This window comes from Taudactylus pleione, unplaced genomic scaffold, assembly GCF_031769625.1.
Source record: "Taudactylus pleione unplaced genomic scaffold, aTauple2 ptg000372l, whole genome shotgun sequence".
Taxonomy (NCBI): domain Eukaryota; kingdom Metazoa; phylum Chordata; class Amphibia; order Anura; family Myobatrachidae; genus Taudactylus; species Taudactylus pleione.
Genome location: NW_028284773.1, coordinates 15,342,593 through 15,356,798, shown reverse-complemented (window position 1 = coordinate 15,356,798; position 14,206 = coordinate 15,342,593). Strand labels below are relative to the sequence as shown.

Here is a 14,206-nt window from a genome sequence, read left to right as displayed (position 1 = left end):
TTACTGTGCATGAGCGGTCTGCTGACCACACTTGTGGCAGTCATTCTGCAGTAACATGCTGGGGTCCTGTAATCATTTTTATTGTTAGACGGGGTCCCAGAGCAAAAAAGTTTGAGAACCCCTGTTCTAGTGTGTCAACACCCTATCTACTGAATAGTTTGGTATTAGTCATTGTTATCAGTGTGCTACTGCACCAGCCCTATACTAGGGGTACAAAATAAATACCAGTAACCAGGTTCATGTATGTCCTCTTTTCTTTCGTATCATCGCACTCCTCACTGTACTTTGCCTATAATAGGATGCCCTGTCGGTGTCACCCAGAGCTCCAAAATTCGGCGTGCGCGTCCAAAAAAGGGCAATGGGCTCGCAGAGAAGGGCATGCTAAGTGCTCCCGGGCATGCTGAGCTGCCACCAGAGACTGTGCCTGCTCTGCTGGTTCCTCCTCAGTGACAGGGGCCGGGCGCTGCTCAAAAACGTCAAAGTGCAGCGCCCGGCTCCTGGTCACTGAGGAGAAGCTGGCATTTTGATGTCACTCACTCGGATGGTGACACCCAGTGCAGTCCGTACCCCTCCCCCACCCCCCTAGTGACGCCACTGATGCCTTGTTATAGCCCAGCTACATCTCTTCAGTTATAATTGGAGATGGATTTAAAATGCATACAGTATGAATCTCCATCACACAACACTAGTGTAAGTTTGGTTCTGGAGCTTTGCAGAGATAATTATTGCAAGATATGCTCTGCAAACAGTTTCAGAACATAAGGAGTTAAGTCACCCGTATTGCAATTTTGTTGTCACAGAGCAATAAGACATTTGCAGCACAATTGATAGTTTGTTAGGCATTTATCATACACTTACAAATTACACTTCACTCTGCCACAATCCAATGTCCTTAATAAAGAGGTTGACTTGTGTATAATATTTCTGATAAATACATATTATGGGCCAAATTCAATTAGCCCTGTTACTTTAACAGGGGAGAAAAAAAAGTTGTAGCCTTGGCCTTTAATGCCAGGGGCTATTTGATTCCAGCCCCTTTTTTTACCCCAAACCTGTTTTAATGGCTATTAAATGAATGTGTTAACGGGCGTTACATAGAATCAGTGATAAGTTCATAGACCTATGCATTAACAAGGTCTCTTCACCCATTAATATGCTACTTATCAGGCATTTATGTTCCTGTCTGCCTTAAGATCCCCATTAAGTGCAGTCTGCTGGCTGTCTTTGGGGCTAATTAAATATCCCCGAAAGATCAATTAGTAAGTGGTAAATTACCGCATCTAACTGAAGACCCCCCTATACCTCCTAATTAAGAAATATTGGGAATACATTTTACTCCCTCTCCCCCAAATTGCTCAACTACTCGTTCAAGCTTTCCCACAGGTCTTTTGGTTCTCAGATCAAATATGTTAAAGCGGGGACGATACCTTATAAAACTCTATAAAGTGAAGAACAAATACTCACAGTTGATCTTAGTAAAACCACATTGGCTTTTTCCAAAGAAGATGGGACACAGTTTGCCCACACGCTCCACTCTGGCTTCCAATAGAACAGCAGCAGAAGAATCCCACCTGATACAAAGTAACCAATCACACAGAGGATAATCCACGGAACACTCACTCTGTAGCCAAAGATTTCCTATTAACAAAAAACAATTAAAACTTAAATTAGTATTATTATCAATATGGATAGAGGTCTATATTTGATAATAAACTATTCAATATTGCACTCCAATAAAGGGAAACACGTTGTCAGAAAAATTCCCTGTAAAATTTATTTTCTACTTTATGATTAATGTCATGTCTAAATAGTAATGTCCCTCAAATTGGATAAATACAAGATAACGGGGTCTAATCAGCAAGAGTGATGATGTTGGCCAGAATATTATCGGGCAACATCGTCACGAGTTTTTATCAATTATGATAAAATATGGCTGCTAAACAGCAATATATTCTGCAGGGATAGCGGTTGCGGTAACCCGCTGTCCCTGCGATGTCACAGAAGGCGTTGGTTTCAGGATTCCGAAAACAATCCCTTCTGTTTGTTCCTCTGCGTATGCTCAGTCATGCGCTCGGGAACAGTCTCCGTCCCTGCTTGCGGTGACCGCCGACGGGATAAGTACAGCTCCACATGTATATTTATGTGCTTTTATATTTAACATTTATATATAAATGTTAAATATAATAGCACATAAATATACATGTATACAGGCTAATATAAAGCCTGTATACACATGTCAATCAATTTCGGCAGATTTAACAGGCTCTAATTGGACTTACCTGCCGGCGGTCACCAGAAAGCAGGCACGGAGACTGGGTGGACTTACAAAATGCTGCAGGGACTTATGGGAAGATTTCCCTCTGTCCCTGCAGTTTTCGGGATATTTATGTATTTTCCTCTGAAATGGCGTTATATAAAGTAAATATTTATCGAGTGATTTAACACTTTTTGCTTTGCTGAAAAGCAAAAAGCATTAAAGCACTGTAGAGATCAATGGCCTGATCCCTACGGTGTGGTACTCAGCGAGATGGGAATTAGTGGAGAAGATAATGCGTTATCTTCTCCATTATCCCACTGCTGAATAGTGGATTTACATAAAAAATACGGAAATCATCGTTTCCGTATTTTTTTAAGTAAAAAAAATCAATGCTGAATAGACCCCATAGGGGTCTAATGATAAAGATTGTGAAGTCAGCCTCCTCAGCTAAGCAGCTTGTCACTGTTATACCGCGTCTCTGTCCAGTCCCTGGATACTGCACATGCGCCGGCGAAGTACAAGGTGAGCCAGTCGTGGGAGAGAAGGGGTAGCGGGGGAGGGAGACAGTCAACAGTCACTTCACTTATTTGCTGCACAGAGAGAGCGAATCGGGTGGCAACAGAAAGAATGGGACGGGGAGACACGCCTGAACGCAGCATCCATAGGAGGGAGAGGAGTACACAGCCAGCATGCAATTACCCGTCCCCCTACCTGCAGCCTGCCAGAGACCGCTTTGCAGAGGCACCTCTGATTGGCCAGATGTCACAGAAGGGGGCAGTAGAGCGCCTGAAGGACTGGGAAGTATTCCTCTTCCCTGTCTCTAACATAGGAACGAAGATATTACGCCGTCTACGGACACCATGGATGGCATATCTGTTACAGCAAATGAAACGGAAAACAAAGCTTTCCGTTTCTTAGTGAATCGCACTCTTCATACTAAAGTATGGTGATGTGATGCATATAGAAACCAGAGGCACCGCAGGAGATAGAGAATATCTTTCTCCACTGTAAACCTCTCTATGAATAAGCAAAGGCAGTTAAAAGCCCTGTTTTTAGCTATACAAGGCTTTTCACTGCTACATGAATAGACCCCATAGAATGTAGTGAGTGTGAGCTGTACTATAGGTAGTATTGCAATGACCACATTAAACTTAGCTGCAGAAGCTATGGGCATACACGTCTATACCACACAACAAAAAGGAAGCTCAATACCTAATCTTTATTTTCTAATAAACAAACTGTCCATAACTACTATTATAATTAAGAAATAGATATGTCAATGGCAAATTCTAAGGGGTCTATTTACTAAAGTGCGGGTTTATAGAAGTGGAGATGTTGCCCATAGCAGCCAATCAGATTCTACCTAACATTTATCTAGCACCTTCTAGAAGATAATAGCTCAAATTTGATTGGCTGCTATGGGCAACATCTCCACTTCTAAAAACCTGCACTTTAGTAAATATACCCCTAAGTATCAGGAAGGTTTGCCTTTTAGAGGGTGCACAAGTATAAATATTTGTCTGTGTAAGAAATAAGGAGATGCCTTTCAGGTGCTGCCTTAGCCAGAGAACAGTACCTGAATATCACATAATGTTTCTATGCCTCCTAGTCCCACAGTCACAGACAAAATCACTTTTTGGATAAACACCTACTGTAAAAGTGCCTCTGGCTAATTAACATGTACAGAAGTTAATAAGAATATCAACAGAATGACAAACCTTCCAACATGACTCACTCAACACAACTGTCTGTTTCCTTTATTCCTTCTTCTTATTTACTATTGTATTAACTTAAATTATCTTAGATGTTAATTATGTGTTTTGTAGAATTTGTTCAGTCATTGCTAGGGTAAATAAGTGTCAGAATGAACCAGAACATTGTGTGCTTACTGCATACTTGCCTACTTTTGAAAAAGCATTTCAGGGAGATTGTGAAAGCAGCACCTATGAGCGTGGTGGTAATGTGGGCGTTTACTCCTACATCTGAGAAGACCGTCATAAAATTTATTTAAATCCACATGTAAATGAGCCTCAAAGCAGTTAGTACGATCTACTTGTTGATTAAAACACTGTTACTTTTCAGAAAATACATACATGATACATACATGATACATTCATGATACATACATGATACATACATAATACATACTGTACATAATGAAATATCTCGGGAATGGGACCCAAATTTAAACACAGAATGCATTTATGTTTCATATACACCTTATACACACAGCCTAAAGGTTATTTTATACTATATTTGTAATCATTTTGTGCCTTAAACAAAGTTTGTGTACATGGAACCATCAGAAAGCAAAGGTTTCACTATCGCAGTCATACAAAAAATATTGCGTATTTCGGAATATTTGGATATGGGAGACCCAACCTGTACTGTATTTAAAATGTATTTTTCAAAATTGCACGACCTCACTATTACAGATAGGAACCATTGCCATTGTTTTGCCAATTCAATAACATTAAATAATTATATTGATCTAAAGTGTAGAGTATCAGTAACAGGCTCGTACATACGTTATATTTTTTCCCCATTTATTTTTTAGTACTTTTACTGTATCTGTAACTTCTCATAACATACTAACGTTCAACAAACATTACTGTGAAATCTGACAACCATTGTTGAAGGTTCTGGTTCTACTGGATTTCCGCACAGGACTATGGTGCGTTAAGTGCTTATGTGTGAAAATGATTCACTTTTGAATAGGTGTCTAAAAAAAGTGCAAAATCACTATTTAGGGGTGCAAATCCCCAAAGGATAACTGTGTAAAAAAAAACTTAAAAAAAAAAGAACACCCCAAAAAATTACTTAGAAAATGGGGGTGAAAAAGTGCAAAGTGGGGGTACAAACTTAAAAACTAGCTAAATCGATTTTGGGGGGTCTGCAAGTTGACAGGGCTACTTATTTTCACCATAAAAACTGCTTAATGCTATTCTTCACCACTTGTGCAAAGACACTAATTAGAAGAAATTTACACACTTTAAGTACCCCAAATAGCTTTATTAGGGCTATTCGGGGCATGTACATTGATCCCCAATGTTAGTGCATATTTTAGGGGGTGTCTAGCTGATCTTCCCAAATCTGACAGTACTTTTCGCCTGGTTTGCATTCGCCGGGTTGCGTTTCTGCGTGTTTTGGAATTGAATACGGCGAATAGCGGGGACACGAACAATAAGTTTCCGCAGCTAAAATACGCGATGTGGGTGAAAAGTCCGGCATGCAAAAAAGGATTGTGGGTGCGAAACTAATTGAATACGGCCCATATAGTATGTTTATCTCTCAAAAGTATTGTATAGAATATAGGTGGTGCTCCCTACAGTTAGTATGATTATGAAGATAGCAGTCCCCATTTTTGTCAATGGTGGACCAATTTATTCAGTGCAGAAAAGATTAGCGTTTTGGAGCCTTGGCCCTGTGGCTAAGATGGCATTGGCAGCTGTAGCATATATGGTACAGTTCTGCTGGAGAAGGCTCTTCAGATCCATCTCTGGCAGCCGGACTGTACACATTCGCACCCTGACGCCCGTCCCTACACAGTAGCTTCCGGCAAGGTAACTAGGAAATAAAGGCTATCACCGCTGCATCAAGTTAGTGACTAAAGGCTTCACAATGGAGAACAGTTGACACAGCCTCTTTTCTGATGTGCTGTTCTTGCAGTAACATATAGCTAACCAGCCATAGAGCTTGATTCAGATGTGCACAGAACACACAGCAGCTGCGTCTTTGGATGCAGCTGCTGTGTGTAAATATTCTAATGATGCAGAAGGAGTCTAAAGGAAATAGACACCTCCTGACAACATCGCAGATCCGAATGTTGCGTCCGGAGATGCAGCATTGGATCACCATCATGACCATTGGTCACGATGTTTGCAGCCTCAGGTAACGAGAGAAAGCCAAAGGCTACTCAGAATGGCCACCTTACCTGCGTTGCAGAGGCCTCGTCACTCCCAGAGAACAGGGGCAACATGCCCCATTTCTGGGAAAGCAGGCTGTCAATCAGGCTGTGGCTATTGGGCACTGCGAGCTGATCATATGACTCGATCTGCGCATGCTCAGTTCACTCACCATCAGGTTAGTACGTACTAACCTGAATCAAGCCAGCTAATGCAAATGTATTTGCTAATAAGTGAGGAAAGAACCTAATAAATAATAAATAGGCTCCATTGTTATAATGACAGCCGTTCATCTTGCTGCTGGCTGAATTTTGCAATTGCAGCCTTGTTTTTTCAAAATTAGCTCTGCCTCTTAGAAATGAAGGTGTGTACAATTTGATCAAACAAATAATGGTTTCTTTGTAATTCTGTCCCTTACCTTATGTAACCTCAGCAGTATGAAATAGGATTAAACCAAACAGAAAATTCATTTAGGGCTTAGGCTGGATACAGCTGGTGAGATGTGAAAGTTCGTAACAGGTAATCGGCAGCATGGAGCAACAGCGATACAACTGGGTAACAATGCAGGGGCTGAGGGCCTGATTGAGACCCGCTCGCAAGCGCTATGCGCTCGCAAGCGGTTTGATGGTGGCCCAGTGCGCATGCGCACGATGGAGCTGGCTCCGTCGTGCGCATGCGCGAGACCCGGATAGCGATGGGCAAACCGTCGCTCCGGGTCTCGTACCAAAGGGGGTGTGCTGTCGATGTTGAGTGACAGCGCGCCCCCTTTGGTGGGCGAGCTGGGGGCGTGGCTGCCCAGACGGAGGCGTTCCCATGGGAACGCCTACCATCTGGGGCCGGCCCCACTGACATCACAAGTGATGTCAGTGGGAGAGCTTTCGGCTCTGTTAGAGCCAAATGCTCTCTGGGGCTTGCGACAACGAGACCCTACCACAAGGGTCTTGTCGCAAGCCCGATGGTCATGATTGTCTTGACCATCGTGACCATCCTCCTGGCCGCTTGCTATAGCTGTGGGTGGTCACCCACAGCTATGTGAGCGGCCAGGAGGCCGCTCTAAAAAAACAAGGAGGTCGGCCCTGATTCAGAGCGAGCGCTCTGTCAGAGCGTCCGGCTCTGAATCAGGCCGAGACCACTTTAGCATCTTTTGCCGTAGTTACGACTTTATGCTAATGCTAGTTAAAGCCCTTCTCCTGGTGTACAGGTGTGATAATGAATGTGCAAGGACTGAGACACACACATTGTTCATCTTTAGATACAACAATCCCACTGAGACTGTGCGTCTCAATCACCACTGCAAATCTATGTGTACACACCACGGAACGCATGCACTGTGCAACATTTTCAGGACTTAGATGTCGCAACCCCAGAACGCATGCACTGTGCAACATTTTAGTGACTTAGATGTCACACCACGGAACGCATGCACTGTGCAACATTTTCAGGACTTAGATGTCACACTAAGGAATTCATGCACTGTGCAACATTTTAGTGACTTAGGCCCTCATTCAGAGCCGCCCGCTATTTGCGGTCGTCCGTTCTAAAACAAGGGGTGGCTATTCAAATGAACCGTTCGCTAATTGCGGTCTGTTCACGCCTCTAAGTCTGAACGAGCGAGCAAAACTTGCGGTTGTAATTTTGAAAAATACGCCCCCTTGCCGCTCGCACCATACGTCATGTCCGCTATTTATTAGATTAATCGAGTACATCGAACAGCGTATGAACTGCTTGCTATTCTTGTGGCTGGTTTTTTCAACCGCTATTTTGCGAGCAGTTCTGAGTAAAAAAAAAACAAGTGACGTGGTCAATGACGCTGCTGTATTAATTATGCACTCCCTTAAAATGCCCGTTTTGACCTTTAAGCACGCCTGCGATCTAATTCCACACCCCCATTTTCAAGCACCTTCCCCTGTTACCACCCACATACGCCTCCTTCTGTCACTCAAAATAGCAGGCCGCACTGACTGGTTCGCGCATGCGTATTAAAAACCGTACGCATGCGCAGATGTGCGAACATCGGTCAGAACGAACGAGCGGCCGCTTACGAGCGGCTCTGAATCAGGGCCTTAGATGTTACACTACGGAACGCATGCACTGTGCAACATTTTCAGGACTTAGATGAATGCGCAGTTGAAAAACATTGACCATTTGTACGAGTATTAGATCCACAGTGTTAAATGCAGAAAATTCAATAGAAATAGTTTACAGGCTAGCAATATACAGTATAAAGATCTCAATAGTAATTAATGTGTAATCTCACAATAAAGCAAAGCTAGGTTTTATAACTATTGACTGGGCACAAGTAACAGCAACAAAACAACACACCCATATATCCTTCACTCTATTCTTGTGAGTTCAGTAAAACAAATATATGCATTAATATCATACTCACTGTTTAAGCATTGGTGCACCGGGTGCCCAATATCAGGGGGTGATGAAGGACTGACTCAGCCCCCGCACACCCCACGGAGGCTTGTGGGACGCAGTGGCTTGGTGGCTGCAGATTCCATGTGGACTAGACGTTCGCATGGAATCTGCTGCAAGTGGCCCTCCGAAAATGGCCGTCCTATTGGACCTCTAGTGTCTGTTAGGCTAGAGCACTGCACATAGCATTCCTGGAAGTGCCGGGAATGCTGGCACTGCTGGGAGAAGATGCAGAAAGCTGCATCTTCTCCCATGAAACCCTCTGGCAATGAGCACGAAACCCCTGGCAACGAGCATGAAACCCCTGGCAATGAGCATTGAACCCCTGGCAACGAACATGGAACCCCTGACAATGAACATGAAGCCCCTGGCAATGAGCATGGAACCCCTGGGAATGAGTGTGAAACCCTTGGCAATGAGCATGAAACCTACAGCATGAGACCTCTGGCAACAAGCATGAAAACCCCTGGTAATGAGCATAAAACCCCTGACAACGAGCAGGTAGTTTTAAAGTCAGGCAAATATGTAAGTGGCACTTTGGTAAGAGGCATTAAATTGTGTGGCATAATGTGTAATGGGCATTATGGTGTGTGAAATTATGTAAGTCACTATACCAGGGACATCTGACTAGTGCACTGCCCTATGGAGGCGCAAGGACAAAATCCAGGTAATGGAAGAGAGGGGGCGCAAAATTGCTGCCTTGCCCTGGGTGACAGATATTTGGCCCTAGTAATCCACTCAGACTGGTAGCCAAGATGGGTCCAACGTAGAGCTCTTCAGGCACAAAGAACTAATATCAGCAACACTATATATTTCTCATTCCACTTATATCATTATATCCAAATTAAGGCTATTTTAAAAATAAAGTGTGACACCCTCAAGGAGGTTTGTCTGGACTCACTCACCTCAAGGGGTTTGCCTCTGCCATCAAAAGCAGAGCAGCAAATGTTTTTTTTTCTTTCTTTGGTGCAGGGAGCACAAAGCTTAGCCTCACCCTCTATTTGCCTGCTCAGCCCTACCCCCTTTCCTGTTTGACCCATCACTTCACAGAGCAGGGATGTCTATCAATGGGCCAAATCACCTATAGTTTCCCATCTATGGCTTAATGCCATCAATGCACCGATGGCACCACTGATGGAAACCATTGACGGTTTACCCTCACTCCCCTCAAGGCATGTTGCTTTCACGAGGCTACTCATTGTTCTCCCACTGGTGTCACTGGGACAGAGGAGCTCATTCTTCTGGTATGCATGTCTTTACTACTATACCAAGCGGAAGAGGGAGCATGGCAAGTTAGCAGAGGTGTTTATCAGAGTTCCTTCCATCAATCCTGGTGGCCAAGGCTGCTGGGAAACTATTTACAGTACTAATAATCCAAAAGCAAGGATGCCCATCAGAAGCTAGTGACTAAGTAAGAAGCCACCTGCCTGGTACTCAGAGTAGGAAACAAGATATTGGCAGATAGAGTCGAAATTGGGGCTGTGTGAGAGGGGCAGCCTCTCAGAGCAAATCTGGGGTTGGGATATGGGCAGGGAATTATCACTTTAGATTAATTTGGTTACAATTGAGGGCTCGGTGGTATCACATTTCCTTTTTGCTGTAGGCGCTAACATTTTTCATCAGTTACAGAGGGAACAGCAATTTTCATTCACTGCTGGTGTCAGTAATGAAAGTTCTAAAATTCCTATATTAGTCCAATGTAAGGGAGGTATGACTTGTTGTAAGTTACACCATTGAATTTTAAAATATTTATGTTCTAGTTCCTTTATCCTGGTTTTATACGGGAATAGGCAGGGCAGAAGGAGAGGGATATTTTTGTTTGCTCATTCTGTAGATTTTGATTGAACAGACAGTGCAGGGTTACCAGATCAGGCATAATGGGTCTGATTCAGAAATGGATAAAAATCCTGTCGCAACTGTGTCTTTGTACGCAGTAACTGTGTGAGATGCCCACCGGCAGCTTAGCAAATCCAAGCGCTTGCGTACAAAGACGTAGTATCAGATGCATATCAGTTGATTATTGAAGTTATGAGTTACACAGAATAGCCTCAGTATGGAGAAGGGATTGCAGTAGCAATATGTCACACACCCCAAAAACGGCTGTGGCGTGAACCCAAAAACATCTGCAACATGACTGCATTTGAGCCGCCCCCTCCCGTTGCTGCTTACAAATGGTCCCTTACTGTCAATCACTTTGAGAATAAATCCTCTCTGGTACCATCGTCGCATGACCATTGCGGTACATGCGCAGTGCGACTCCAACACAAGCACTGTACATAAAAAACATCATCCATTTGGGCCATTCCGTGTCAAATCAACATCTTCATTCTTGTCCATCACATAAGCAAGCCACCATTTCTTGTTATACACAAAAGTGACCATTTACTTCATCCAGCTGGACCTTCATTCTTCTATCTAAGGAACCATGATGTACTATGGATACCTCTTATAGGTGTCTTATGCAAAGTCGACCCTATAACTCCAGCTGGAAGAATTTATGTCATGTCTCCTGATGATACTTTAAAAACCACTGAGGCATTGTCAATCTATCTTCAGCTAACATTGTTGACTGACTAATATACTGTAAAGTATTTCTATTCAACTTGATTTATATAATTAAACTAATGAAGCCATCAAATCTATTACTGCCTATTACTACAGATGTAGCCACGTTCATCTATCCTCGTTATGGCGTATAGTGTGTGATAACCAAGTCACACTGGGCCTGGTCGTAGGGTGGCATATTCTGGCGTGGGGTGGTGCTTTGATGTGTAGTGTGGCGTATGCAGTTGCCGGCGAGTGTAATACTAGTGTTCGTCCACCAGATGATAAATTGTCAGGTCTCAAACCTGGGATGCCCACTCTGCAAGGCATTTACCCAAACCTCTAGCCCACACACACCACCCTTGTTGAGAGCCCTTGTTGTTGTATGTGATGTGACGTGTATGAATTACAGCAGGAGTTTTGTGTACAATGTCAATAGCAGGCTCAGCATGCGGCAGCATTGAACAGAAGCGAATGTTGGTAGGGGATGGTGGTGAGCAATACAATTACTGTAGCTCACTGAGGTTGAATAGTAGTGTTTGATGGTGGGGGGGAGGTGATGAAGGGACTTGGGTGGCCATACACATAGAGACAGCCCTGAAATGTGTACAATACAATGCCTTTTGCATAGCGGTTTAGCGTAAAAAATGCTGCTACAGTAGATGTAAAATAAATAACAGAGCAGAATTCTGCATGGTTTTTAAAAACTGTACACAAAAGTTACCTTAGCAGGAACCGATGATGGCAATCATCAACGATACCATAGTTCCCATTAATGGAGCAATCACCACCCAGCTGTGAAGCTATGTAATTGCATTCTGTGGATTCTCTTGCACCTTAGCTTGCCGATCTGTGCTATTTTTATGGCGCAACTAGGCTGGCTATAAGGCATGATAGCAGCAACGATGAGTGTGGCTACATCTGTACTTTTGACACACCTGGCTTTTTTTGAATAAACTACCTTGCTTTAAAATAATTTTTAACTATGAACCCATTATCCTCCCACTTACATTTTGACAAACATTTAACATTAGTATAGACTATTTCCAGAATTTTTTTTTACTTTTTTGTCGATGCACTTTTTGAGATAATCATGATCAAAAATTTTATATTGAATATGGAAAAAAAATGTTCTCACAAAGCCTATTGTGTTGTATATCAAAGGAAAGGACATAAAAATCTAAGGGGTCTAGTTACTAAGCAGTGTTAGGAGACAGAGTGAAAAGTGATTAGGTGTCAGCCAATCAGCTCCCAACTGTCATTTTTCAAACACAGCCTGCGAGATGGCAGTTAGGAGCTGATTGGCTGGCACCTGATCACTTTTCACTCTGTCTCCTAACACTGCTTAGTAAATAGACCCCTAAGTAAAATTACACCACTCCTACCTCTCTAGCTTAATTAGGAGAGCTGCTATGGTGAAAATATGCTGGTTGAGCGTTTATGACAGATTTTATAAAACTTTACATAGCCATACTTTAGAAACGGCATGATATATTTAAATAATATTTGGAATATTTCTTAGACTACATATATACTCTCTATATACCATATTTAAACAAAATCTGAGCTGGTGAGGTAAAATCAGTGTGTTGATTTGACACGGAATTACCTATTTGTGAAAACATCGGAAGTGCATCCATCTATCAGGCCCATAATGCTGAATAAAATGTTTTTCTCCAGGTAAAGGGAGGCAAGATAAAGTAAATCTAGAGGACCATATTAAGTTTCACAAAAAAATAAGTACAAAAAATTAGCATGTGAAAATAGGCGTTTTTAACACAAGTTCTGCTCCATTACCACATTACCAGTGTGCATGTAACAGTGAGTATGGCTGTACAGTGTCAGACTGGGGCATGAAGGCACCAGGGAATAGCAATAGTAGGTCCCGCTGTAGGGGCATAACCATCGGTCAAAGTGGGTGTACCCAGTGAACAGGGAGGCATGGCAATAATATGTGCAACTAGAAGAAGGAGTTACTGTAACTGGCGATAAACCTCCAAAAAGCCAGCTAAAGGGAGTCCTGATTTATAGATCCCATGGAGTGACGTCATTAAATATAATGGGGGAAATTAAAATTAGCGCAATGTTGAATTGCCCCCGGGAAAGACTGGAGGTGGATTTTGATAGTGAGAAATTAAGTTTAAATTAATTTTCTGCACTTATGCTTCCAACTGGGACTCAAATGTTAGGCCACTTAAGAAGAATTATAGCTACCTACTTTTATTAATCTATCACACTCTATAATGAAGAATTTGTGCTGATCTTACCCAGGACCGCTATATGACATTATAGTGCAAACTTTTTAACCCCAACTGTGCTGGGGATTCTGCATATTTGTTGCTGATAATGTACATCAGGACAACTTATTTACTATCCTGCAGAGCAAATCGAAAACTCTGTCAAAACACACAAGGGAAGTAAAGAGCAAACATTGCATTTCATGTTGTTTTTCAATAATTTAACACACATCACAGAGCCACCTGAGCTGAGACATACCATTTCCATTACTGTATAGCATAAGCAGTGCTAGTTTATCAAATAAAGAATGTCATTCCTGTAATGGTTCATCTGTAAGAACACACCGAATTGGATATCTGCTCCTTTAGTCACTGCACCTCACTTCTCCTCCCAGGGCTAGATTAAAGTCTGTGGGGGCCCCTGGGCAACAAACGCATGCGCAGAACGGGTCTTGCGTGTTCGTATACAGAGCAGCAGCAGACTGTCAGTGAATGACGTCTGCTGCCATATGGGGGAGGGGAGGGAGGGGAGATGGCCTCCATTTTCCAAAACAATGGTGTGGCGTCGCCATTGAGGGGGAGGGAAATGGCCTGGATCTTTGTTGGCAGATGGAGTTTCCTGGCCTATTTTTGGATATCTGCAATGGCTGGCCAGCATTACCCCATTTTCACTCACCTTTTATCTACTTCCCGCTGCAATGTATAATAGTAGCGGTGTGCCTGGCTCCTTCTCAGCTGGGCGCACCACTACTAATACACATTACAGCGAGCAGCGCTGCTGCTGCCTGTCCTCCTGTGCTATGTCTCTCCCAGTTCAGTCCCACAGTGCCCTGCGCTGAGGA

The 14,206-nt window shown here is 43.0% G+C and overlaps 1 protein-coding gene across 1 annotated transcript in view; it reads right to left on the bottom strand.

Moving 5' to 3' along the window:
* The window catches only part of LOC148508304 (putative cation-transporting ATPase 13A4), a 101,992-nt gene that overhangs the window by 71,755 nt on the left and 16,031 nt on the right, over nt 1-14,206 (bottom strand). The window contains exon 2 of the mRNA XM_088444706.1: nt 1,465-1,638. Within this exon, the coding sequence (XP_088300832.1) occupies nt 1,465-1,638 (174 nt within the window). The remainder of the gene's footprint in view (nt 1-1,464; nt 1,639-14,206) is intronic.